Raw genomic sequence first — 24,366 nt, forward strand, 5'->3', positions numbered from 1 at the left:
AGGCGCTACCTAATCCCACAGTGGCTAAAATACAGGTAGGTTAGGTACTAGGCAGGCACATGGGCTATTTCCATATTCGAACAAATCAATGCGAAGACCTTACAGCCGTCTCGAGTTGCCCTGCTGTATTTATCCGTATTGTACCTACCTACCTAATATTGGAAGTTTTGACGACTGGAAGTTTATTTAAAGGAAGTAGTGCCCGATACCATACTTGCATAGTAATGGCCATAAAAATAGTGCCATCAAGCCGGTTGTGTTATTAATAACGATATGCAAGTTCGTCAAGCAATATGTAAGGCATATGTCCAAATATTCACACGCAGGTATGACAACATCACGCAGTCCGACATGAATTATTTTCCAAATGTAGGATATTACCATTACCTCTTTGACTATTAACAATCCTTCATTCTCCGAACGTATTTAAGGAGGTAAACAAATGAATTAATTAATTTCTGAAGAGGCGGCAAGTGTACTTAAGTACCTAGGTTGCTCAATACCCACCGCCTAAACAATTCATCATCAAGTACCTAGGAAAAGGCTAGAAGATGCAGGGTTTATTATAAAGAAAGTTCAGGGGGAGACCCTCAAAATGTTCAGCTGCTTCCTTCCATTTGGTTGTCAGCAATAGGGAACTTTAAGGGGGCCACTCTTCCCTCTTTTTCGAGCTCTGATTTATCTAGATCAGGCTAGTGCGGGGTAATAGTCAAACTATCAGCCGAATTCGGTCTTTTGGTTTTTATTTATTTTTTTTTCTCCTTCGTCATATCATATCTCAATGAAACATATCCTTCGAGGGAACTTGGAGAACTTGGAGATCATCAGATACTTAGTCATTATATTTCCTCCCAGATAATCACCATGTCGAACGGAACCAATAGTCAGACGACAGAAGCCGAGTCCTCGGAAGTTCGTAACGCCTCTCAAAGATATCTCAGCACCAGGGGCGAAGACTATGATGTACGAACTATAGTAGTATCATTCTCTGCAGCAAGTAACTTTCTACTAACCAGCTTCTCTAGCTATCCTTCGAGGAGGTTGTTTTAAAAGGCCTAGCCACCGATGGTGGACTTTATATTCCAGAGGAGGTCCCTTCAGCGAGCGACTGGCAGAGCTGGAAAGACTTATCCTTTCCCGATCTTGCCCTTGAGATCCTATCTTTATATATAGCACCGTCTGAAATCCCACGAGATGACCTCAAGGGAATCATCGACAGGAGTTATTCCACCTTCCGCGCCCCTGAAACTACACCGCTACGACATCTCCACGATAACCTCTACCTACTAGAACTTTTCCATGGTCCCACATTTGCATTCAAGGATATTGCTCTCCAGTTTCTAGGGAACCTTTTCGAGTACTTCCTAGTACGGAAGAATGAGGGAAAGACGGGTACCGACCGACACCACCTGACCGTGGTAGGCGCTACAAGTGGTGACACCGGCTCAGCGGCTATCTACGGGCTACGAGGAAAGACAGATGTCTCGGTATTTATCCTTCACCCCAAGGGCAGGGTCAGTCCTATTCAAGAGGCACAAATGACCACAGTACTAGATGCGAATGTGCACAACTTAGCAGTTACGGGTACATTCGACGATTGCCAAGATATACTTAAGGCTTTATTCGCCGATCCAGACATTAACTCGACACTCAACCTCGGCGCTGTAAACTCGATAAACTGGGCAAGAATCCTCGCCCAGATCGTTTACTATTTCCACTCTTACTTTTCGCTTGTGAAATCATCCGGGGTTAGTATTGGCGAGAAAGTCCGCTACGTTGTACCCAGCGGCAATTTCGGCGATATCTTGGCTGGTTACTTTGCGCACAGGATGGGTCTACCTGTGGAAAAGTTAGTCATCGCGACAAACGAGAACGACATTCTGGACAGATTCTGGAAGACCGGAAGATATGAGAAGAAACCCACCCGTGGTCCTGAGGCGCAAGGGGGTCTGGCAGTTGATGGCGTCAAAGCTCACGAAGATGGCGTCAAGGAAACGCTGAGCCCCGCAATGGATATCCTGGTCTCAAGCAACTTCGAGCGACTTCTCTGGTTCCTAGCCTATGAGTTTGCTTCCGTTGCTGGAATGGACGATGAGTGGAACAGGAAACAAGCTGGCCAGGAGGTTGCCGCATGGATGAAACAGCTGAAGACAACCGGTGGTTTTGGCCCAGTCTATCGTGATGTGCACTCCAGTGCTAAGCGCGACTTCGAGAGCGAACGGGTGAGCGATTCGCAGACGATCGACACTATCAAGAACTACTTTAAGAAGATCGACTACGTCCTAGATCCTCACTCCGCGATAGGCGTTGCTGCATCATTACGATCAATGGCGCGTTCCAAGGCCCCTCACATTTCGCTCTCAACCGCTCACCCTGCCAAGTTTGCCGGTGCAGTTGACCTTGCGTTGAAAGACGAGCCCGGCTTTAACTTCGAAGAGAAGGTTCTGCCACCCGAGTTCTTGGGCCTTGAGGAGAAGGAGAAGAGAGTCATGGAAGTGGAGAACGACTGGCAGAAGGTCAGGGAGATTGTGAAGAAGCAAGTAGAGGAAGAGTTGAAGGGTCAGGCATAGGACGGCGTTTGGAATTTTGTTTGATTTGATTTCTGCATTGTAGCATTCTTACCTAGATACTTGCATTGGGTTCACTCGCTTGCATTTATGCTCACGCTCTGTGGGCATACTTTATGAATAGATATCCTTAAAACTACCTACCTACCTTAGGTACCCATACAAGTTAACCGAACAACTCATTTCTACGAGAGGTATCTATGGCTTCTATCTACGTTTGCATCTACCTAACCTTATGCGATCAATAGATTATTATCACTAACTGAATTTCAGGTAGTATTATAAACTACGGGTGTTAAGACATACCTAGGTACCTACCTGTTACTAGATCAATGAAACATTTTCGAGACAAGGCCAGCTAAAGACAAATGAACAGGTTGCAATATAAACATACAGTTACTCCGAGATCATATTTTGAAGGCAATTCGATACCGAGAACGTGTACAGTCATACAGGCTCATAATATATTAACAGTTACCCAACGCGAGACGTATGTATAAACCAAATCCCCATCGTCGCCATATACACCTCGTATGCATAGTGTGACCGAAAATGAAACCTCGTATATTGCTTTTTCGGTTGATTAAAGCTTCATTACTCCGTCGTCGTTCCCATTCCCTTTCTTCTCCCTTTGCTTGCACATCAACCCGCTTAAGGCAGGTTCTGGACGGGATAGCTGCGGTCGGGGGAGACGGCTTTGCCGCTCTTGACCGCGGCGTCGTCGTACTGGGGGACACGTTAGTTACCTAGGCAAGTAGCTAGGTGGTGAGGGGAAAGGAAGGGGTCCACTCACGCCGGGGTACGCAATCAAGCGCTTGGCGTTGTCCACGACGGCGAAGGTGGTGAAGCCTTTGTCGGCGCCGAACTGGTCGCTCCACTGGCTGGTGATGGTGTAGGGGCCGACGGTGACGGGGCCGCCGGGGGCCTTGCTAGCGGGCTTGCCGCCGGAAGCCTTGACGGTGTACTTGACGGCCGTGGCGGCGGACCCGTTGTTGATGCCGAAGGTCCAGTCGCACACGGTGTCCGCCGCGTCGCAGGTCCGCGACAGGCTCGTGATTGTCCACTCGGCGGCGTTGGCGGCCATGGAGATGGGCTGGGCGAGGGCGGCGGCCGAGAAGGCGACGACGGAGAGGAGGGCGGAGATCTGCATTTTGAAGAGGGGATGAGGTTGGTTGGTTTCTTGGGCGTTGATTATTTACTAAGTATTAAGATGTTTGAATATTGTCGACTGCTTACTGAGAATTAAGGAGGTTGAAGCTGAATGTTCTGATGGTAATGAGATCGATATCTCTAGGAGAATGCTTCTGTCTTATATATACTCGAACGGATACGATAGAGATCGATATAGAAACAGATGTAGACGATATATCCCTGGCCTTGCCAAGCCGTGTAGTATAGGTATAGCGTCGTAGGGCGAAGGCAACGTAGCTTTGAGACTATTCCCGGGGGTGCCTTTGGAGAGGTTAAGGGTAACCCCGGCTTGCTCACGTTATATGTCAATACCGGGACCCATCAGGAATTCTGTTGCATCCATTCACACAAGGAAAAAAAACTACAGCCCTTGAACCCCGTCACGACTTACAAGTCGGAGGTACCTGATCCTCTCCTCTCCTCTCCTCCCTACATGCCTGAACGGTTCCATCGCACGGGTCCCAGTTCAGGGCCCTATACACTACCTAACCTAACATACCCGGGGCTCGTATCCCGAGATTATGGAGCATTGGCGAGGAGCAAAGACTGCGGTAGGGCATGATTTACGACGATCTTTTTGATACGTAGCGCGATGCCGGGATGGAGCCGAAAGGTTCCATTCGATCCGGTGCAGCAAAGTAAAGTACCGTAGGTAAAGCAAAGCAATCAGGTAGGTACCTAAGTCAGGCGGTACGTTACGCAACATAAGCGCGATTCTAGAACCGCAACCCGCAGAATAAAAGACCCGCCGGCCCATGCGGTCCATGCTTCTTTTTGCGAACACGCAAGTTGTGGAGGATCGACCGTGTTTCTGAGATCTGTGATCGCGTTTGGGGGAGCCGGGAGGCGGCAGACGGGAAAGGATCGGCGACGCCAAGTTCGTATTCCAACAAGGTTGTGCCGCCGTGCCGCCCCCGCGCCCTTGTATTGTATTGTACAACAACAATAGCGCAGCAAAATGCCAGAGACCTCCAGAGAGTCAGAGCCGCGTTGCTCCGACGGATCTACTTGGTAGGTATGCGATGTTCACGTGTATACCTACCTAACCTAACCTACACAGTAGAGGCCAGCGTCATGGCATCGTGTCACGTAGCAATATGTGACCTCAGTTGTAAATTATCCGGCCTTATACCGCGCAATAAGACGTTACACATTTCACCCTTCGTGTTCTCCGGAATACGAAAAGGATTTAAGGCCTCATTTGCGGAGCTTTCCTGTACCTAGCTCTTACTCAGATTCAACGAGTCGTACTTATTCTACATACCTAAAGTATGTTGCCACGTCCAACTCCACTAGTACTAGGACATCATGTCGATGTCAACTAACCACTTCAACTCAAACCTCAGGGGTTTGTATGCTTAATCCTGCCCGCTTCGTACGTACCTATAGGTTAGGTTAGGTTAGGTTAGATACTTATTTGTTTTAATACCCGTTTGACTATGTTAGTCACGGAAACCAGGGCCTCTCGTATGTGTTGACAACTAACCACCTCCTAAGACGACTCCACAAGAATAGGCTATGCAAAGACAAGGCTAAATAAATTGTTTACCAGTTGGACTTGAAGTTTTCAAAATCCGAATCGTTGCCTTTTAAGACATGCTGTAAGTGTAAAGGCTGGTAGCGAGTTCTTTCCTATGGAATGCTAGCTAGGTCAGAATAACCAACTGGCCTCAAGATCAGGGCTAGTGAATTCTCTCTATTTTCAATGCTTCAATGTCTTCAATCATGTTTCACGCCCGCAGTCGTATATTCTTCAAAAAAAAAAAAAAAAAATCATAGCCTCGATGATACCTAGCCTCAAACCAAAGCATTAGCATTAAATTTTATGGCTACGGCACAATAGCCTATTTCGAAATTGACTTGTTTATTTTTAAGACTTAATTCCCGCCCTATTTCTCTGGAAGTCTAACCAAACCCTTGTCGTATATTTATATTCCTTACTCGTTAAAGAAAAAAAAAATTGCGGCTTAAGGGTTGCATTGGCGTTAGCTTCGGGAGTTGGTGCATATTAACGCACTAGTTGCCGTACACTTCATCTGTACCCCTTACCAAGCGAAAATGCATCTTACACCCCCTTTCTGTTTTCTAGAAGAAGTTAACTTTGATTCCCTTGCCAACTGGCGATCTACCATTCGCGTGAACTTTAAAAGGTGCAACAGTCCGTTGACAACAGGGATATCCAATGTAGTTGGATGGATAGTATGGCAAACCAACACGCGTATAAATCGGTTTCAACCCAGCTTTGGTAATAGGAACTGGGAAGTAGAAAAGTTAGGCCCTAGTTCATCCGTTTGGAACTTGCATTCCGAAGAGGAAGGTTACACATCCCGATTGGAATCCAAGGGTCCAGGGGAGAGCGGTGGCCTAGAGAAAGACAACTCTATTAGGTACTTGTACTCTTCCAAATCTTGGATGGGCACCTGACACCTGCTACCTAAGTAAGACACGGTAGAGCTCACATTAAAGGCAGCCTTCATACTTGAGGATTGGTGAAGGATAGGTACCCAAGCTTGTCTTATTCACGTATAGGAATCTGGAGCAAAACAGGGGCTCAAAGCTTTCCTTTCAAGACCAACAGCCAACATTTCGTACGATAAGAGTGGCGGTGACCGAAGCCATACGAGGGAATAATAGATGCCTATACGCGTTTAGATGCTGGTGTATTTACAATTGGGCAACGCCGACCAATATTGCAAAGACCGAGTTCCCAGAAAAATCCTCTTCCGAGCGTAAGCTCAGATAGTAGAAACGAATGAAAAATATCTACAATCTGTACTTGCCTAATCCCGCTCTTGAATGATAGTCTTCCTAACCTCCCCCAAATTCCTTGACACCCATCCCATAACTCCAGTACAATAGATGGAGACCCAATCCGTACAAATGAAAGCCCCGATCCATAATCCCAGAATCGGTTCTAATTAAAGATAAACAAATAAATAAAGGAAATACGTGTAAATATAGGTCTTATCCGCATATATATGTGCTGTATATGTAGGCGTACGCATCTAAATCACAATGCCCCTCTCAGACCAACCGTTTCGGCCTTTCCAGGCCCACAGGACCATGACCACGCCGATCCAAACGGAGACCGTCATGGCCCAGAACGTGGACGAATAGCACTGCGTTCCGTAGCAAAACACGTCTTCGTCTGCCCCTTCAGCCAGCGAAGGCGGGTTTTGAGCACCGGCCTGGTATTCCGCTGAATAGATCAGGCCCCACATCGTGGAACCCAAAGCCGGCGTAAGAGCGAGGATGCCAAAGTTTGTACCGAAGTTTTCGACCCCCCATATCATCGTCACGATGATGGGCGTTAGACTGAATACTGCTCCATACCCGGCTCCAACCGCGCCAGAGACAATCCAGAAACGTTCTCCATGCTCTTGAACAGCACCGGAGGCTAACACAAGTGTTCCGATGGACAGGATTGTAGCGCCAGCGATGAATATAGCGACGCGCGAGACCGTCATTTTCTGCCTTAGCTCAGGGAGCGAGGTCGGAAACCCAGTCTGGATGTGCTGGCTATGAGGACTGGGGGATAACAAGTCACTCAACGATGCTGCGAGAAGACGAGCGACAGTGCTCACTGCAGCCATAATAGACACGTGCGTTGCTACTGAAGTTTCATTTGACTTCGTGCTCGGAGAATACAGCGTCCCAACGACAGTGCCGAGATTGTTAATAAATGCTTCGCCCGGTCCGATGATGAGCCAGAATCCAATACCAAACCACCACATTGTATGATCTGACAGGAATCGTCTGGTCTCGGCATTGAGAAGCCAGGTCTTTTTTAGCCCGGCATTACCATCCTCATCGTCCCTAGCCGGGTCCATATCTCCAGCATCGTCAACGGCATCGATGGCACCGTAGTCCCGATGCGCTCGGCGACGGAAGACCTCGCTTCCTTCGAGGAGCCCGCTCCTCTCTAGCTCTTCTACCGCCCCGTCGATGAGATCCTCTTCGTCCACAACTCGTAGCGAAAATGTACCAATGAGCCCAAGGATAGCGAGGATGATGGAGAGAAACAGGAAGAAATGGAAAACATTCACATCTCTAGCTCCGTCGGGTTGTGTCTCGTAGAGAATCCGACTCCCGATCTGGCTGAGAACCATTCCACCAAGACCAAATGATGCGATGGGAGCAACCAGCATCAAGCCTCGATATTTACCCTGGCCAAAGTTCTTGGCGCATGTAGTAATGGAGCTCAGATACATGCAGGACGTGCCTATGCCAATAGCCACGAAAGCGAATATCATAGGAGGGAATGTGGTTTTCACGCCCTTCCCTCCGTCTTCAACCTCTTCTAAACCCTTGTGATATAAGCCGGCCGCCAACCCGTAGCCACCTCCTAGCAAGATCGAAGCTAGTAAAGAGAGCGGACCAGGCCCTACCCGGTCGCAGGCGTATCCTATCATCGGGACTGGGATATACATAGAAAGGCTCATGGCACTAGCAATGCCGTTGATTTGAAATTGCGTATAATGTAGTCGCGACTGGAAGAGGTGTCCATAGAGCGAGAAGACGGTGATGGAACCAGCGCATAATGCTGCGAAGATGGATACCATGAAGGCAACGGCGCGTAGGGCACGCGTCTTATGCCGAAGCTTCAGGTTCGGGGAGTCATCGCTGATGGACGTGTGAGAGCTAAGCGATCCTAAGGTTGAGGACGAACGCGATCGTAGGAGAGGCGAGTGGTCCGAATTCGACGGCGGCGCCATATTCGCGGTATGGGAGCAAATGTTAATGAGCCCTAGAAGATGATTATCTACCTAGACGACTCTAAGGTGTAAATAAAAGAATGACTTGGAGATGAAACTTCCCATCTCCTCTAGTTATTGGGGAGAATCAAAGATCAAAAGAATAGGGGAGCTTCAATGTGTGACGTGCTTGCCGTTGTCGGAAACAACGGGCAGCCCTATCTTATCAAATCAGACGCCTACTATGTATGAGCTCAGATGATGTATTGTAGGTACACAGCAGGGGTTAATCTACATGTACCAGAGTCACACAGTAAGGGCACCCCTGCAACACATAAAAGGTACGTACTTCGTACATGTCAAGGTATTGTAGGTGGTGGGTTATGTAAGCAGGGGAAGAAGCCTAACTCATTAGGAAATTTACCATGGTCACATGACATAAGCATGTATAGGTAAGCATGTACGGATAGGCAACTACATCTCCTTAGTAGATCTTAGAAAATAGCCATTTACAACCACAACAAGAATATTAACAAACAAAATGATTCCCTGCCGAAATTCGTAACCAAAGTGGTTTAAGCTCGAGATTTGGAAAGATATGTTACTATATACAGGTTTGTGCTGTTGCACGGGCCATGCTATTTCATAGTCTAGGGAGGTAACGTTTCGCTTACTGTATAAAGAAAGCTGTTAAGCTTCAACAACAACGTACAGTCATCACAGTAGGATGATACAGGAAGAAATACCAGGCTCGGCTTTGCTTCCCTCATGAGTACCTTGAAAATACAAAATACACTAATTCGAAAATTTGAATGAGCTGTTTGTTCACTGAGGAGAGCGTGTGGAGAGTGTAATCCAACTAGATAGCAAATTGAAAATCCGAGGTTAACACTATGAATTGTTCGCCATCCCCTTAGAACACTATCCCATATAATAGGACTCGGGTACCACGAGGTCTGCTATAATTTAGGTACCTACCTGGTAACTCAGTAATTATATGTGAGTTAGTAACTACCATAATAATTGGTCTAGCTACCTTTCTCTGGAACAGGTAAAATATCAAAACATTGCTTAAATTTTTGTATATAATATCAAAGTAGACTTATGGATATCAGGACTCAGTAGAAAGTATCGCGATGTTTAGGTTAGGTACCTACCTAGACAACCGAGTCGTGTTATTTGTTTGGGGAGGGGGGAGGGGGGAGAGCTGGATCTTAATCTGTATGGAATCATGGTTAACTGACGTATTTACGTACCTACGTATTAGGTAAAAGTTTATTTTGTTTATTTATTTATTCTAGTTGGATCCCCTTATAATTAATATAATCCATCTACTCCGCTGAATCAACTGCTTCATGTTCCTTTGATATAATGGATATAATGGATATAATGTAGCATTGTTTCCTGTACGTATCATATAGGGCGCTGAAAGGGGCCGTCTTATGCTAGAATTGGGATATTATCTTGTCCTAGTCAGCCTCACCATATGAGGCCGCATTTGCAAGCGGCTTTCGCCACGTCGTCGTGTTAGATGCATAAATATATATCTTCAACTTAGGTCGACAGGTTATGCGACATTTGCAAAAGTAGTAGAAGGCTGCGTACAGCACAAAGATTCATCTATATCTATCTAAGGTAGGTAAAATAATTTCCGTAGCTTAGGTAGATACTTTTGCAATCGCTACGTAAACACGTAAACACGGATATGAGTAGGATGTATTGTCAAGTACCAAGGTCTTTGCAATAAACACAATGGACATCAAGGTTTGCCTAGTTGATCATGACCGTGCCCGGCCGGTGTATCTGTACGTAAGTTCGGTGCTTCATCAGGCAACCGTAAATACATATCGATCCGTTACTGGGAGACGCTGAAAGCTAGTCGACAATTGTCCGGCAGGCGGCGAAAAACTTTGCTGGCTCTATTTACCTTTCGCTCACAAATACAACGGAACACGACGCTTCACATCATTCTTTTCCTACAATCCGTGAACAACTTCATCAATCAATTCATCAATAATTTATCTCAAAAGTCTACACAATGGCACAGCCTTCAAGCTCATCCACCCCCAACACCTCGTCCGGCTCTGAAAAGCCAGAGCCGGCCATGTTGTCACCTCTCACTACTGATCGATACCTCGGCCCAATCGCACCAATCTTTTCCAATGAGCGCCGTGAATTAAGCAGGGCAGAAATCGGTTCTTACTACAACATGAAAGCAGCACTCGAGCGATCTGGTGTACAGGTTAGTGATCACAAACACTTCTTGTTATTAGTTAATGACTAACGCGACCGATAATTAGACAGAGTCTGAATGGGATGGAAGCACAATCGACTACGCCCAGTACTATAACCATCGCTTGTTTCACCATGAAAATTGCATGTGCCCTCACGACCTCGGCCCCGCTTTCAATGGCCCAGGAAAATGGAATAGAGGTGCATACAACTGTTACGATCCGAAAGACTACCCCACTGCCGCTACCGGAACTCCTACTCAATCTTACCAGACTAATGGAAATGCCGGCGAGTCTTCAGCGATGGCAGCTCAAAGCTTCCTGGGCCGTGAGCGGCAGCAATGGGACAGAATCCAAGCCTACTGGAATCACGAATACATCAAATCGCCATTCGCGCCCTCGACACTTGAAGAATACCTCACGTTCAAGGGTGAAACCGTCAAGGCTAAGCAGCTTGCTCTCCTCAAGAAAATAGACGACGACTTCAACCAGCACACGGACCCAAACAACCAACCGGTCCGTGTTCAAATGTCTCCGAGGTTGCTTCAGATCCACCAAAACGACGGCCTTACCCTAGTTAACGCGCGAATTTCCATCTGGCATCAGAATCCAACCTTGTTCATACCCATCGACTGGCCGGTCCTATGGGAATATGAGTACTACCAGGGAAAGCAGTTGCCTTTGCCCCGTGTCCAACTTGTTGACGAAGCGTTCGAGCATCTGGTCACGCGCTGGCGGAACTTCCCTGACCACGGTCCAGGCGTCCCTCGCCAGTTTCGAAAGATCGCCCAGCGGGCCCTTCGTCCCGCCTATGACAACATGACTGCACCGGAATTCGAGGATATGACCCAGGAGCGCGACAGGGAGGTCGCAGAACTCAATATGGATGACCTGAATGGCTTCACCCGGGAACTCCTACAAAATATCGACGGATGATCTAAGATCTGAAAGATTGTAAATGGCAGCCCTTTAGCGATGATTTATGTCGTCTTTAGTTTCATTTGTTTTTCTTTTAGAGGGGGGAAAGGGGGGTTCACGGGATCTTCATATGTATGGAAGATTGACGTGGAAAGCGGTATGAGGTTATGCAACTGAGCAGGGTAGTGCTGGAAGCAGGATCTGGGGTAGATGATATGAGTGTGCGTCTCCGATGTTGTTGGCGCATGGAACATATGATCTTCAGGGATACTGGATCTTGTACAGGATGGATTTGGCAAGAATGGACTTTACAGGATTTGGACTTTGCAGGATGGAGTTTCGCTATCTGCTTCATGAGAAGGGCTGCCTTGAGGTTCATTGTTTCCTGGGCGTGGCAGTTAGACTAAACCAATGATGAATAAACTGCGATATACCTAATGCTCCCTCCTTTAAACGGGATGTTTGACGACGTCTTAGAAAGCACGTGAAAATTGGATCTGTTTGTGCTGTGTGAGTTGTGCAATTTATCTTACATATCTACTTAATTTTATTAGCACTCCCATTTTTTGCATCATAGATTTTATGAATACTACCTATTCAAACCACACATATGAGGCTTAAACTAATATTTTGAACTATGTTGTAAAAGGGTATTTTTGTAATATGAAGCCGTAATATCTCTATCATACATACTGCCTATATTCATCTTTCGATCTATTAAATCGTAACATTAAGCGCCTTTTTTATTTTTTACAGTAGTTATAATTATGCAAGTTCTATAGATAAGCAACAAAACATGAATACCTGGATTTTGGTGGGAAGCCCACCAAAGATTAAGTAGTAACTGTTTCTTTTGTGATTCCATTGTACTTTTTGCTAGGCAGTGACCTAGGGGACTTCTTTAAAAGCCCCGGCGTTATTAGCCTAAGGGGGCAGGCGGGGTACTCGTACTTTCCTGAGTCAGTACCTAGGTACCCTAGGCACAAATCTTTCATGCACGGACCATATTAAAGCCCTAGGTATCCAAGTACCTTTCCCTCCGAAATTTTGGCGAGCCCACACTAAACGAAGGTTTGCAAATTCACTTTGATTGAATTTTGTGAGCCTCCTTCAACTTTTCATTCTCGCGAAAATTCAAACTCCGAGCGCTTCATCACCACCCTCAATTCCCTTTTCGATTGCCAACTGCTTTAGCCAGGTATGTCTCCCAAATACCGATATGAATAGTGGTTTCATCTTGCAAAGCATTCGTCAATTTCGACCCTGTTGAAAATTGCTGCTGCAAGATTTCCACCTCATCACCATTTTTTTTCCTCCCTCTATTCTTCGACAAACCTCCCCCCCAAAGCTAACCGCACAATTCTCTAAACAGAAACAGCAATCATGGGTATCTCTCGCGACTCCCGCCACAAGCGCTCCGCCACCGGTGCCAAGCGTGCCTTTTACCGTACGTAGTAGAAACCAAAAACCGCATGATCGTGTTTTCGAGATACGCCCCCATATTATCGAAAGCCCGTATGCATCATGTGTTTGTACATTGATCATACGTTCTGACCTCTTCACCAGGGAAGAAGCGCGCTTTCGAGGCCGGCCGACAGGAGGCCAACACCCGTATCGGCCCCAAGCGAATCCACACCGTCCGCACCCGCGGCGGCAACCACAAGTACCGTGCCCTGCGTCTCGACACCGGTAACTTCGCCTGGGCCTCCGAGGGTGTCACCCGCAAGACCCGTGTCATCGTTGTCGCCTACCACCCTTCCAACAACGAGCTGGTCCGAACAAACACCCTGACCAAGTCCGCCGTCGTCCAGATCGATGCCGCTCCCTTCCGTCAATGGTACGAGAGCCACTACGGCCAGTCCCTCGGCCGCAGACGCCAGCAGAAGTCCGGCAAGGAGGAGGAAGTCGTGAAGAAGAGCAAGGCTGTCGAGCGCAAGCAGGCCGAACGATACGCCGCCACTGGCAAGGTCGAGGCTGCCCTTGAGAAGCAGTTCGAGGCCGGTCGTCTATACGCAGTCATTGCCAGCCGACCGGGCCAGAGCGGTCGTGCGGACGGATACATCCTCGAGGGCGAGGAGCTGGCTTTCTACCAGCGTAAGCTACACAAGTAGAGGGTGAGCGGATGAAGAAGAAGAAAAAGAAGGAGAAGGAAAGCAGAGGGTTAGGTTATGAGGGCACTGCAAAATACCACGCGCGATGGCACCGGTGTTCATGGATTCTATTCATCTTCGGCAACGGAAAGGGGATCGCGTTTGCTAGGTTCTGATCAATAAAAGATCACCAAGAGAGGCTTGCCAGTGTCAATTGCCACGATAGTCACGTTTATGTGAAATGCTATTCTTCTTTAATGTTAACGCTGTGATTCTTGCCCCGATTTGCTTATTTATAATCGTTATTGTGTTGGTTGAGACCTATCTTCCGTGTGTGACATGTCCTAATATCCAACATATATTCGAATACTCCTTGAGAGATAATCCAAGTTGGCTAGTATACCCAGGTAGGTACCTACCTACGTAGAATATCATGATGCCCCTACTCTTCGGTCACGGCATATAGGTGTCTTAGTAGTAAAATGCTCATATACAAACATACAGTGGAGGAGAAAAAATAACATCCAATGCCCGTTTTTACACCAAAGCTTATAAAGTTCAAGTGGCCACAACTCTGTGTAATTGTATAAATGATTGTTGATATCTTGGATGTAAGATGTAAATGATCTTCTCTCCTAGCCATCAGGGGAAAACCTTTTTTTTTTTAATTATAAGGTGTCTACAGCTCCTAGTCTTTTTATACCAGGTTGTATGTATTCTCACTATTCTTGATCACCTACTCACAAATGAATGAAATATATGGTTATTTCTAGGGAAATGTTCATCAAGAGCCTCTCATAACCCCTATAGAGCTAAGATCATGCACGAGGCATCCCATATCGCCAACAAAGCAATTATAATGATATATTCTAGTCTATTACATCCAAACTCCATCTATATATCTACTCTAACTGAGCCGAATATATGATATACAAGCAAGGCAGAACACTCTACCTACTGTAGCAATTGCACTAGCAACTAAAATGATGATCATGACTGCAGAATGTGGTATTCATCGAACTACTTCCTAGCTCTGATTCTATACAATATGCATTTCTCCCCTCCCTTCCCCTCCCCTCCCCTCTTTTCTTCTTCTTCTCCCTATACAGGAACTTCAGCCTGCCTATTTAAAAGGTTGTTCTTCTTTCTCTCTTCCGCAAGTAAAGTTATCTCCCCGCCCTTAACATACGTTCGCGCACGCAAGCATGCGCGATGATGCTATGTCATCCCCTCCTTAGTACGCTGAATTAAGCGATGATAGATATGATATGACGTGGCGTGACGTGACGTGATGTGATGATTTGATGCAATGTGATGTGGACGATGCTCCTCCCCTCCGGGGCGCAAAGCAGTTATCTCATTATCTCTTTCTCTAATTCGTGAATGTGTCCCCTTTGATCGCGACGTGGTTAGGAAAAACGAAAAAAAGAAAAGACACCCAATTACCAAAAGATGATGACAAGATGGAGAGGAAGAAGAAAAGGGACAGAAAAAGAAAAGAGTTCATTGCCTGGTGACTTGTTTACTGCTTGGTTGCTTGGATGTATGTATGTAAGCCTGGACGCCTATGCTACCACCGGGCTGTTCTGTTCTGTTCAATTGACAAAAGGAAGAACACGCTCAACAAAAATGATAAAACCTGACTTTTCATAGATACCTGGTACCCAGACACGACATGATGGGCGACAGTAAGGTTATAGAGAGCCTCAATTATGTGCTTACTTGCTTGCCCTTTGCCCCCTCTTCCCTTCCTGGTGGGTTGTCTGACTACAACAACCATAGAAGCTACTTTGGACAAGAATGAGAATGCGGCTGATGAACTAAGGAGTCTGTAGCGGGAGCTGTGATCAGGGAGAGAGGACCAGCTCAAGCAAACTGCCGCTTAAGTTCAGACCATCTCTTTTGGAGTGCCTCGTGCTGGGAGTTTATCTATTGTAAATGGTTAGTTTGACTGTTTAGAAATCAGAAGCAAATAGAAAGGATTGCATACCTCGGCACATCGCATCTTCGTCTGAACCAATTCCTCCTCAACTTCTTGGAGCTCCTTCTCGAGTCTCCTATTCTCTTCATGCACCTTTTCATTTCTCTTCATGAGGTCGTCACGCTCGAGTTTCCAGGCTTTTTCCAGCTCCTCGGGCTGCTTCTCAATGACGTTGCGGAGTTCCCTGACTTGGCCAGTTAAACTTTCGTTTTGATCTTTAAGCTCTTCGTTTTCGATCTTAGTATGAACAAGGTCTGTTGTCATGGTTGCCTGTTCACGGTCGCTCGCCTCTAATCGCTCTTCAAGCTTCCGGATATTGATGGCCTGGCTCAAGGTCGTAGTCTTCAGATGTTCGAGCTCCTTTTCCTTCTCCTTTTCAGCGCGAGTCTTTTCTTCCCACTCGGCCGTGTAAGCCTTGAGAATCTCAGGTGTAATCTTCACTTCGCATGCGTCCTGAACTAGTTGATCTGCCCGGTAGACCTCCTTGTCGGCACTTGAAGAACTACTGCCGAAAAATCCGTTCTCAAGGATGCTGCCAGCGCTTGGGGACTGATCAATATACACATCAAAGAGCCTATCCCTTAGGAAATTCGTTAATTGGCCCATATCTGTCATGCCGAGCAGCGTGTCTGAGTTCTTCTGCATCAGGACAATGCCAAATTTCAGGATCGCAGATAAACCTTCAGAGAAGATTAGATCATAAATCCTTAGTACGAGCTGAAGGGGAAATCTGTAGGCAAAAAGAGTGAGGAACCATTGCGTCGCGTACAAATGGGGCGATATCCCACGACGGTGCAAATGGCAGTAAAGAGCAGGCTCCAAATCCTCGAGTAATCTCTCGAACTGGTATAAATGCATATGCAAGCCCGGCATGTCCTGAATAAATAAGTCGCGTAGCTTGTATTGGTTCATCAGTCGGACAAGTATACTGAACGACTCTTCCTCGGGCATGTTAAAAAGGAGCGGCATAATCAAGAAATTCATTCCCTGGGCATATCCAACAGCTTCATCAAAGAGTGCGTACGCCTTGCAGACACCAAATAAGCCGTCCTGCAGACCAGCAGCCGCCGCATACTTCGAGAAACTCGTTCGGGCACCAAGGTCTCTCTTAATAGCCCTCTCTAGTCTTTGAAGCGCCGCCGCGTCTTCTTTTTCTTTGCGTTTCTTTTCGGCTGCAGCTAAGGCTTGGGCCTTTAGAGCTGCTTCTGATGGCTCAGGTGGCGGTGATTGTTTTTTACCGCTGGCGCCAGATATTTCCGACTGGACAGAAGAAGCTGAAGAAGTGACTACTTCTCTTTCAGAGCTCAAGTTGCCGTTGCTCGAAAGACTAATAGAGGTAGCATTGCTGTTACGGTCTTGCTTCTTTTCAGAGCCGCGGGCCACCAGTTCCTTATATACCCTTTCAAGATCCTCATCTTTGCTTTGGGCAAGTACTTGCCACACGACACCCCGGATCACATTAGGGATGCCAGTAACGATCGCCTTGTTTAGCTCCTCCGGGTTTGTCCTTGCAACAGCAGCGGGGCCTTCGTAGACGACGGATTGCCAAAGATCCCAATCAACCTGAGAATCCGCAATAGTAGAAGGACCAGCGGATACACCCGCGACGGTTCCAGGAGCCAGGTTTGTGTCTGGGTTCGGCGGTAAGGGGGACGGCGGAGGTAACGTAAAATTCGCGTCTGGATAGGTCTCGCCAGTCGGACTCAAAACTCCCATAGTCGACGCCTTATCATCATCTTCGGGGTTGAGGGTTATACCAGCCTCTTCCCTCATTCGTACATACTTAAACCTGTCTTTTAGACTGTTTCTTGATAGACGAGGTCCTCCAGCGCTTTCGTTCTCCTCCTCGAGCTTGCTAAGCATCATTTCAGGATTGCTGGTTAACGTGGCAACAGAACTCGCTGTGTTCCTTCGGGACGTAGCTGTTGTAACGGGTGGTGATGTTACAACGTCTTTCTCCTTCTCCTTTTGCGTAGAATTCCGTGATAGCCAAGAAAAGGGGCCGGATTTTCGGGGCGCAGGAGCTGCAGCCGCAGCAGCGGGCGTGGGAGTAGGATTCGGGCTTGTTTTCGGGGGTGATTCTGTAACTGGAGTAGATTGAGACCAAGGCATTGTTATTCCAATATTACCGAGAGAAAGTTTCTTGGAAGGCTTAGTCGCTACTACAAGAGGTGGTTGTTCTGGATTTATATTAGCGAGTGTAAGTGTAGACCACAATTGAATTGTTTACGAACCCTTTGGTTGTTCTGTAACCCCATCACTAAGATCGACATTGTCTAAGGATGCATTCGAGTTACGGTCTGATCTGATTGTAGGTGAGAGTTCGGCAACTTCGTCTTTTTCGTCCCTTTCGTCTTTCTCGTTTTTATTGTCCTTCTCGTCCTTATTGTTCGCGTCGTCCTTCTCATCGTCGGTATCAATGTCTTTGACGTTCTCCTTTACGTCCTCCTTCTCCGTCTCTTTTTCTTTCTCCTTTTCCTTATCCTCTTCTTCCTCTTCCTCTTCCTCTTCCTTTTCCACTGCTACGACGTCACCATTTAGCTTCTCTCCGCTGTCTTTACCCTCTTCGTCCTCCGGAGACTCTGAAATACTATCCGTGGCACCGCTGTTTGGCCGAGGGGAGAGTTTGCGATTTGTTAGAGACCTCACGGATCCTGTATCAATAGCATCTTCAAAGGTGTCCTTGACACGGTTTCAAGTTAGCATTCCCGAGCTTAATATTATAACGGAATGGAATGTAGATGCATATGTATGTTAGGTAGGTATATAGCTAAATCTACTTATCACGCATCGTCGCTCTGAACAAGGGGTCACACATATGAAGATAAGATGGCTGACGTACCGTGTCCTTCTCAGAAGGGGTTGGTGACCCATTAATTTGGGGAGCAGCCTCGGTCGTATGCGGCTCCTCTGTGCCAGACATGATAATTGCTGGTAAATATTCTACGTAGAGGTTTTGGTTTTTTTTTTTTTTTTTTTTTTGTCGAGCTTTAGGTTGGGAGTGAGGTCGTCGTGTGAAGTACCTATGAAGTGTGAGGTGCGAGGTTGACCTAGCACCACTTATCGAGTTTACTGGTGTATGTGGGTAGGGTCTCGGCAACAATGCAAGTTATTGATTGTAAGCTATCTTTCAGGAGGCAGACTACCTTGGTAGACAAGCTAGAACAAACGAACAATGGAAACGCGACGCGCGATCAACTCGGAGGGGCCACCTTGTTTTGTCGTCATAAAAAAAAGATGAATTATTATTTTGGTACTAAACAATGATCACAGACCCTCGAAAAGAAGAAGTGCATGGGAGAAAAATGAAAAGAAAAAAAAGGTCAAATTCGGGAAAAAAAGATGTTATGTTCTCTTTGGATTCACCGTTCGTTTGCAATTGTTTCCCCTTCGGCTTCGGGCCCTTCGCCCTTCGTACGAGACTGACTAACTAGAAAAAATAAGGGTGACTAGGATTTGATCTGTGGACTGTGGAGTTATAATTGTAGGAATGGATCTCGAAAATCCAATTGCAACACACGGGCTTAAGCCAGCGGACGTTTCAGCGCCAAGCCTTCCCGCCCTTTAGTGCTATGAATGGGCTATAGATGGGCTACAAATGGGCTGTGGATGAGCAGTAACCAGTAATATCCCACGGTGCGTGCCGCTAGAAGCGTTAACTAACAGCTATCGTGCCCACTATTCTAGGTTAGCTCAGGGGTTTTCCCTTAAGGTGTCCCATATTTTAGTACGCCCATAAATCTCCAGCACTACCCACGTACGTTCATATGAGATACCTAACAAAAGCAAGGTGCGTCGAGTCTGGTAGCACAAGATGTCGCCAAAGCTGCAAGACGAAATTGAGGATCTATGATAATTTCAAGTCGACACTGCGAGACTTCAAATTAGTAGCATGACATCATCGAGACTATTAGCATAAAATGCTTTTCACAGACAAATTATACATCGAACGTTTCTAATTTAAGCTCAAAAAACAATCCCATCAGTCCCATCCCATCCATGTGAAAGAGCTAGGTACATAACTTTAGGTATTTAGCGCCGACGCCTCGAACAACCTGACATTAGGTACATCCAGTTACGTTATCGATAGGAGGTATGTACCTACCTACCTGGTATTTCCATTGGTGCGTTATCGAGAAGCTCTACAACAACCAACAGGATATCTGCATAACGCAAACGCCGCGCGCCAACCCCTTTCCGCCTGCATCAAGTACCTCTAACGAACCGTTATGTACGATGGCGCGCCATGCATACTTCATCATTTATTACATAGTAAATTACCTGTAATATTCTAGAAGACAAACGAGGGAGATTGATATTGTTGTCTTACGAGAAGACCTATCAACTTATAATATACCTTGGTATATTATAATAACATCATGCAAGTATTGCCGGTTTGTAAGACTTGAAGAGATTAAGATGACACCGCATATAGAATTTCACATTCACTTACCTACCGTAAGGTAGTAAGTACAAACCTCAAGCCATGATTCATTATGTTACCTGCGTTCAACAATTAGGTCCCGGCAGAGACCTTTCTTTACGTGGCGTTCTGGGTTGTTTTAGACTTCGTATGACTTGCATACGACCATACGACCATTTTACCATTTTACCTTACTTGAACAACATTTCAATAACCTTAAGGCTTTAATAGATCCGAGACAAAGTCATGAGCATCACTTACCATAACCGACAGCATATGCATGTTTCCCCATTGGGTACTATTGGCCTCCATGAGCAATCTTTTCTTTTAAATTGGTGCTTACTTAGGTACTTGAGTGTATCGCGATCAAGTGAGATTACAAACTTAACCAGTCACATGATTTATAGAAGAGATATCCCTTCATTGCTACTAGTTAAGTACCTACCTAAGGTTTGCAATTCAACAGACTAGAGCTCCAAGGCATTGTTTTGCCTATATAGAGCCCTCCCCTGGTGCCCTCAAGTTACGGATTGCGGAATTATACCATTTTACTATTCGAGTATAGACGCGGTCTTCAGTTTGTCCGTTTATCACCAATGCCCATCGGCATCGGGCGTACCATTCCTATTCCTATGGCTGATGAATCGTCACCGAGTGATGTTGCATGCGCTATCGTAACTCAATTATACTCCTTCAAGATTTGTTGCAAGACCCCCTGTTTCGTAACCAGGGATAGCCTCCACTGATCTGACGCGATGCTTGAGTGTGGCCTGTTGCGGGATGGTGAAAAAAAAAAACACTGCTGAATTAGGCAAGTCCGCAAGATATCTCGGCGCCGGATTCACCGTGTCGGGATCGTGCCTACGAAATTCAGGTATAGCAGATATCCAACAAAGGATCCTACACAGCTTCGCAACATAAGGATCTACATTCAGCAGCCGTGGCTGCTTGATAACCATATGATGGCCAGACGAAGACGCTGATATTTATATATAAGGGTGCGATGAGAACATGAATGGAATATGTAGGCAACTCGTTTGCGGCAATTCAAACAACTAACTCGATTAGCACCTATTCGTAGTTACATCTTTTACCTGCAAAACCCTCTTGCTCTGCATCAAATTGTTATAAAATGGCCAAGTTCACCCACGAGGCTATCTTCGAGGCTGCCTACCAGGCTGGCGAAATCCCAGGCGTGGCTCTCGTGGCCGCCGATGCCACTGGGAAGTTCAGATATGAGAAATCATTCGGCAAGACGGCCCACGGAGAGCCATTCTTAACAGACAGTGTCGTATGGATGGCATCCTGCACAAAACTCATGACATCCGTAGCAGCCCTGCAACAAGTTCAACGGGGACACATCGGCTTGGATGAGGATGTCGGAAAAGTGCTCCCAGAAGTTGCCGCACTGAAGGTGCTGAAAGATTTCGATGCTGAAGGGAAGCCGATCTTCGAAGATCGGAAAGAACCAGTTACTGTGAGGTGAGTACACTTTCGAAGGGTTCCTCTTAGCCGAGAGTCACGCTGCTTACTCCTTTTTGAAGAAATTTGCTTTCACATGCCAGTGGACTTACCATGGAGCTGTTTTCGCCCAAGCTCCAGCAGCTACAAAAGTTCACGGGCCCTCCTGCGAACCCTCCCAAAGATATCGTGACCGAGTTATCCCTACCGCTAGTATTTCAGCCTGGAAAGGGTTGGCAATACGGTTCGAGCTTAGACTGGGCGGGGAAGCTCGTTGAACGGATTTCCAGGCAGTCCCTCGAGGACTATATGAAGGCCAACATCTGGGACCCGCTAAACATGCGTCATATCACCTTTGCGCCTGATTCAAGGCCGGAGACGAAGGAGCGCAAGCTGGGGATGACTCAGAGGGATGAGGACGGAAAACTACACCCGACGACGGAGGGCTACCTGTACCAATACGGAGACAGGAAAGACGCATACGGCGGAGCGGCGGGCTGGGGGTCCGCCGAGAGCTATCTAAATCTACTCCAGAGTCTATGTGCGAATGACGGCCGAGTCCTAAGCAAGGAGCTAGTGGACGAGATGTTCAAGCCGCAGCTAGGACCTGAGGGCAAGGAGACGGTAAATAACAGGCTCCAAGCCGACGAGTCGACCCGCCGACTTATTGCCAACACATTCGATACGACGCACCTAGTGGGGGATCACGGACTGGGAGGATTTATCGGGCTTAAAGACGTAGTCGGCAGAAGGAAGGCGGGAACTATGGCTTGGGGCGGGCTGCCGAATTTGATCTGGTGGATCGATAGGAAGAGTGGCTTATGTGGCGCGTTGTTCTCAAATCTGATACCAACAGCAGATGCAAAGATCACGGAAATGATGATGCAGTTCGAGCTATCAATCTATGAGCAGTATGAAGAGTTTAAGAAGCGAGAGTCTATTTAGTTGTTGGGCTACGAATCTAGCATCGGTCTATGCAAATTATAGCGAATCAAGCATGCTTTTATCAACATCGCGGACTCTGCCGCGGTTGAGTCAACTACTGTATAATTCGCAAGATGTTTGTATGGTACCTCTCTTATCGTGCTGACTGCATGCATTCGACTATTTCGGACATATGTAATCATTACATACCTTGCTAATAAAAATTTGAGAGGTTTACCAGATTGAATTTCATGTTGGGTATCTATTCCCGAGGGGAGTGACCTATTGTATGTTAATTTAGAGGTAGAGTTTTTATATTTCTGGACCTCAGTTAGGTACGGTTAATTAGGTACCTACCTGGGTTAGGTAATGGTCAACCCAGGACGATTACATAATGCTACCACAGAAATGAAAAAAACAAAAACAAAAACAAAAACAAAGTGATACAAGAGGAATTTAACCTCTCAGAATTGGACTCGCGGGGAATCGAACCCCGGACCACTCCCAATTGTACAAGGAATTATCATGGGATAATCACGTGCTAAGGGAGTATTATACCACTAAACCACAAGCCCCAAGTTGAGAACCACACGCTTCTGATGTGTGATTGGCAGTTGCTTTCTTAACTCCTATAAACCAACGAAAAATATAGGATCTAGTTTGATGCAGTACCATGGCGCCGCTTACATGTGGGCAAGTGTCTTACTTATATGCAGATAATACCTGGCTGCTCTACACCAATACTGGCCCGTATCTTCATGTATAATTATGCGAGAGCAAAAATCCCTATCTGGATTATATAATCTACTTAAGTACGTAAGGTAATAGCTACCCTTTGGCTCCTTGTCTCTTCCAGAGGTACTTAACCTAGGGCTATGTTACCTAGCCTTCAGGTCACTGGTCAGGCCTTACGTTACATGTTACCTGAGTCAGCTCTACCTCGGTAGGTACAGGTACCTTAGGTAGATAGGTAGCTAGGTAGCTAGGTAGGTACTGATGAGAAATAACCTTGACAGTTTCTAGAATGGCTTGGGTGGCGGGCCTAAGGAATCTTACAAATACCTGGTAATACACTAACATCCCGCTTGAAGATTTCCAAGCATTCTGCATGTACCTAACCCAGGTAACCTAAGGTAACAACATGGGGCGAATAAATACCTTACCCAGAAATAAAGGGACATCCCCGCGATCCGACCGGGACTCGTCACTCAATACCTAAAATGAGGACCCTATAAAGATAACTGGGCATATACCTACTTACATACAAAAACATCAGGACGTTAATATGCTAATACGTGCAGCATTAACTAATGAGTCATTAAACGTTGGGTTGCAACCATTGAAAAATCTTGTCCTAGTTGAATCAGTGGTTTTGTTTTGGACTTTGTAATATTACAAAATATAATAGTATAAAATAGAATAGTAGAGACCATGCATTCTCTGGTAGGGTTATATGGATTGAGGTCCTGAGGGGATCCTAGCCTGAATTGTCGCTGAACGCGGCTGACGACAAAGAGAATTTTGAGCTAGATACCTGTAGCTAGGTACCTTTGGTATTTTACAATTCGTAGCTGCTGGCAGCTGCCCGTACCTTAGATAGCTCCACCAAAGGTTTAAGTACCCAAGGTACAGTGCGTATTGCACCATATTGCCAGCCGCAGCTCCACTCTTGCACTTGTACAATACAGAGCCCAGGCACCTACCTAACCTAAGGTATCAGGGTAATCACTGCCTGCTACAGCAAGCACCACGTCCCCACAAAGTGCAATCATTACGCAAAGGGCAGTGGCCGATCGACCGCGAACTTTCAAACACCTCTTAAACTATTTTTTCTTCTTTTTTATCAACTCGACTCCGCCAAACTTGCACCTCATCGTCGACCAAAC

The 24,366-nt window shown here is 46.4% G+C and overlaps 7 protein-coding genes and 1 non-coding gene across 8 annotated transcripts; 4 read left to right on the forward strand and 4 right to left on the reverse strand.

Annotated features, from left to right (window-relative positions):
* Nucleotides 1-565: 565 nt before the first annotated feature.
* F4812DRAFT_178271 (threonine synthase) lies at nt 566-2,979 on the forward strand. The gene is made up of 3 exons (XM_047930009.1): nt 566-975; nt 1,026-2,761; nt 2,841-2,979. Exons 1-2 carry the CDS (start codon nt 865-867, stop codon nt 2,568-2,570), a joined length of 1,656 nt encoding a protein of 551 aa, XP_047793733.1. The 5' UTR covers nt 566-864; the 3' UTR covers nt 2,571-2,761; nt 2,841-2,979.
* A 239-nt stretch (nt 2,980-3,218) lies between these two features.
* On the reverse strand, nt 3,219-3,717 carry F4812DRAFT_455529 (uncharacterized protein; the record flags this gene model as incomplete). The annotated part of the gene is made up of 2 exons (XM_047936839.1): nt 3,219-3,293; nt 3,361-3,717. 2 exons carry the CDS (start codon nt 3,715-3,717, stop codon nt 3,219-3,221), a joined length of 432 nt encoding a protein of 143 aa, XP_047793734.1.
* A 2,755-nt stretch (nt 3,718-6,472) lies between these two features.
* Nucleotides 6,473-8,696, reverse strand: F4812DRAFT_178380 (putative transporter MCH1). Its single transcript, XM_047930010.1, has one exon. The coding sequence runs from the start codon at nt 8,471-8,473 to the stop codon at nt 6,764-6,766; it is 1,710 nt and encodes a 569-aa protein (XP_047793735.1). The 5' UTR covers nt 8,474-8,696; the 3' UTR covers nt 6,473-6,763.
* A 1,764-nt stretch (nt 8,697-10,460) lies between these two features.
* Nucleotides 10,461-12,265, forward strand: F4812DRAFT_414004 (uncharacterized protein). The gene is made up of 2 exons (XM_047932840.1): nt 10,461-12,138; nt 12,195-12,265. Exon 1 carries the CDS (start codon nt 10,831-10,833, stop codon nt 11,617-11,619), a length of 789 nt encoding a protein of 262 aa, XP_047793736.1. The 5' UTR covers nt 10,461-10,830; the 3' UTR covers nt 11,620-12,138; nt 12,195-12,265.
* Nucleotides 12,266-12,661: 396 nt separating this feature from the next.
* Nucleotides 12,662-13,975, forward strand: F4812DRAFT_414007 (putative ribosomal protein Rps8bp). Its single transcript, XM_047932841.1, has 3 exons — nt 12,662-12,799; nt 12,974-13,048; nt 13,168-13,975. The coding sequence occupies exons 2-3, from the start codon at nt 12,985-12,987 to the stop codon at nt 13,710-13,712; spliced, it is 609 nt and encodes a 202-aa protein (XP_047793737.1). The 5' UTR covers nt 12,662-12,799; nt 12,974-12,984; the 3' UTR covers nt 13,713-13,975.
* Nucleotides 13,976-15,557: 1,582 nt separating this feature from the next.
* F4812DRAFT_455533 (RabGAP/TBC) lies at nt 15,558-18,595 on the reverse strand (the record flags this gene model as incomplete). Its single annotated transcript, XM_047936840.1, has 4 exons — nt 15,558-15,620; nt 15,682-17,852; nt 17,907-18,354; nt 18,515-18,595. The coding sequence occupies 4 exons, from the start codon at nt 18,593-18,595 to the stop codon at nt 15,558-15,560; spliced, it is 2,763 nt and encodes a 920-aa protein (XP_047793738.1).
* Nucleotides 18,596-21,227: 2,632 nt separating this feature from the next.
* F4812DRAFT_449493 (beta-lactamase/transpeptidase-like protein) lies at nt 21,228-22,501 on the forward strand (the record flags this gene model as incomplete). The annotated part of the gene is made up of 2 exons (XM_047935978.1): nt 21,228-21,577; nt 21,640-22,501. The coding sequence occupies 2 exons, from the start codon at nt 21,228-21,230 to the stop codon at nt 22,499-22,501; spliced, it is 1,212 nt and encodes a 403-aa protein (XP_047793739.1).
* Nucleotides 22,502-22,951: 450 nt separating this feature from the next.
* F4812DRAFT_t37 lies at nt 22,952-23,055 on the reverse strand. The gene has a single exon. It is a non-coding gene; the product is annotated as a tRNA-Ala (tRNA).
* Nucleotides 23,056-24,366: the final 1,311 nt, after the last annotated feature.

The sequence above is a fragment of the Daldinia caldariorum genome (genome assembly GCF_022478825.1).
Source record: "Daldinia caldariorum strain CBS 122874 unplaced genomic scaffold F4812scaffold_2, whole genome shotgun sequence".
In the NCBI taxonomy this organism is placed as follows: domain Eukaryota; kingdom Fungi; phylum Ascomycota; class Sordariomycetes; order Xylariales; family Hypoxylaceae; genus Daldinia; species Daldinia caldariorum.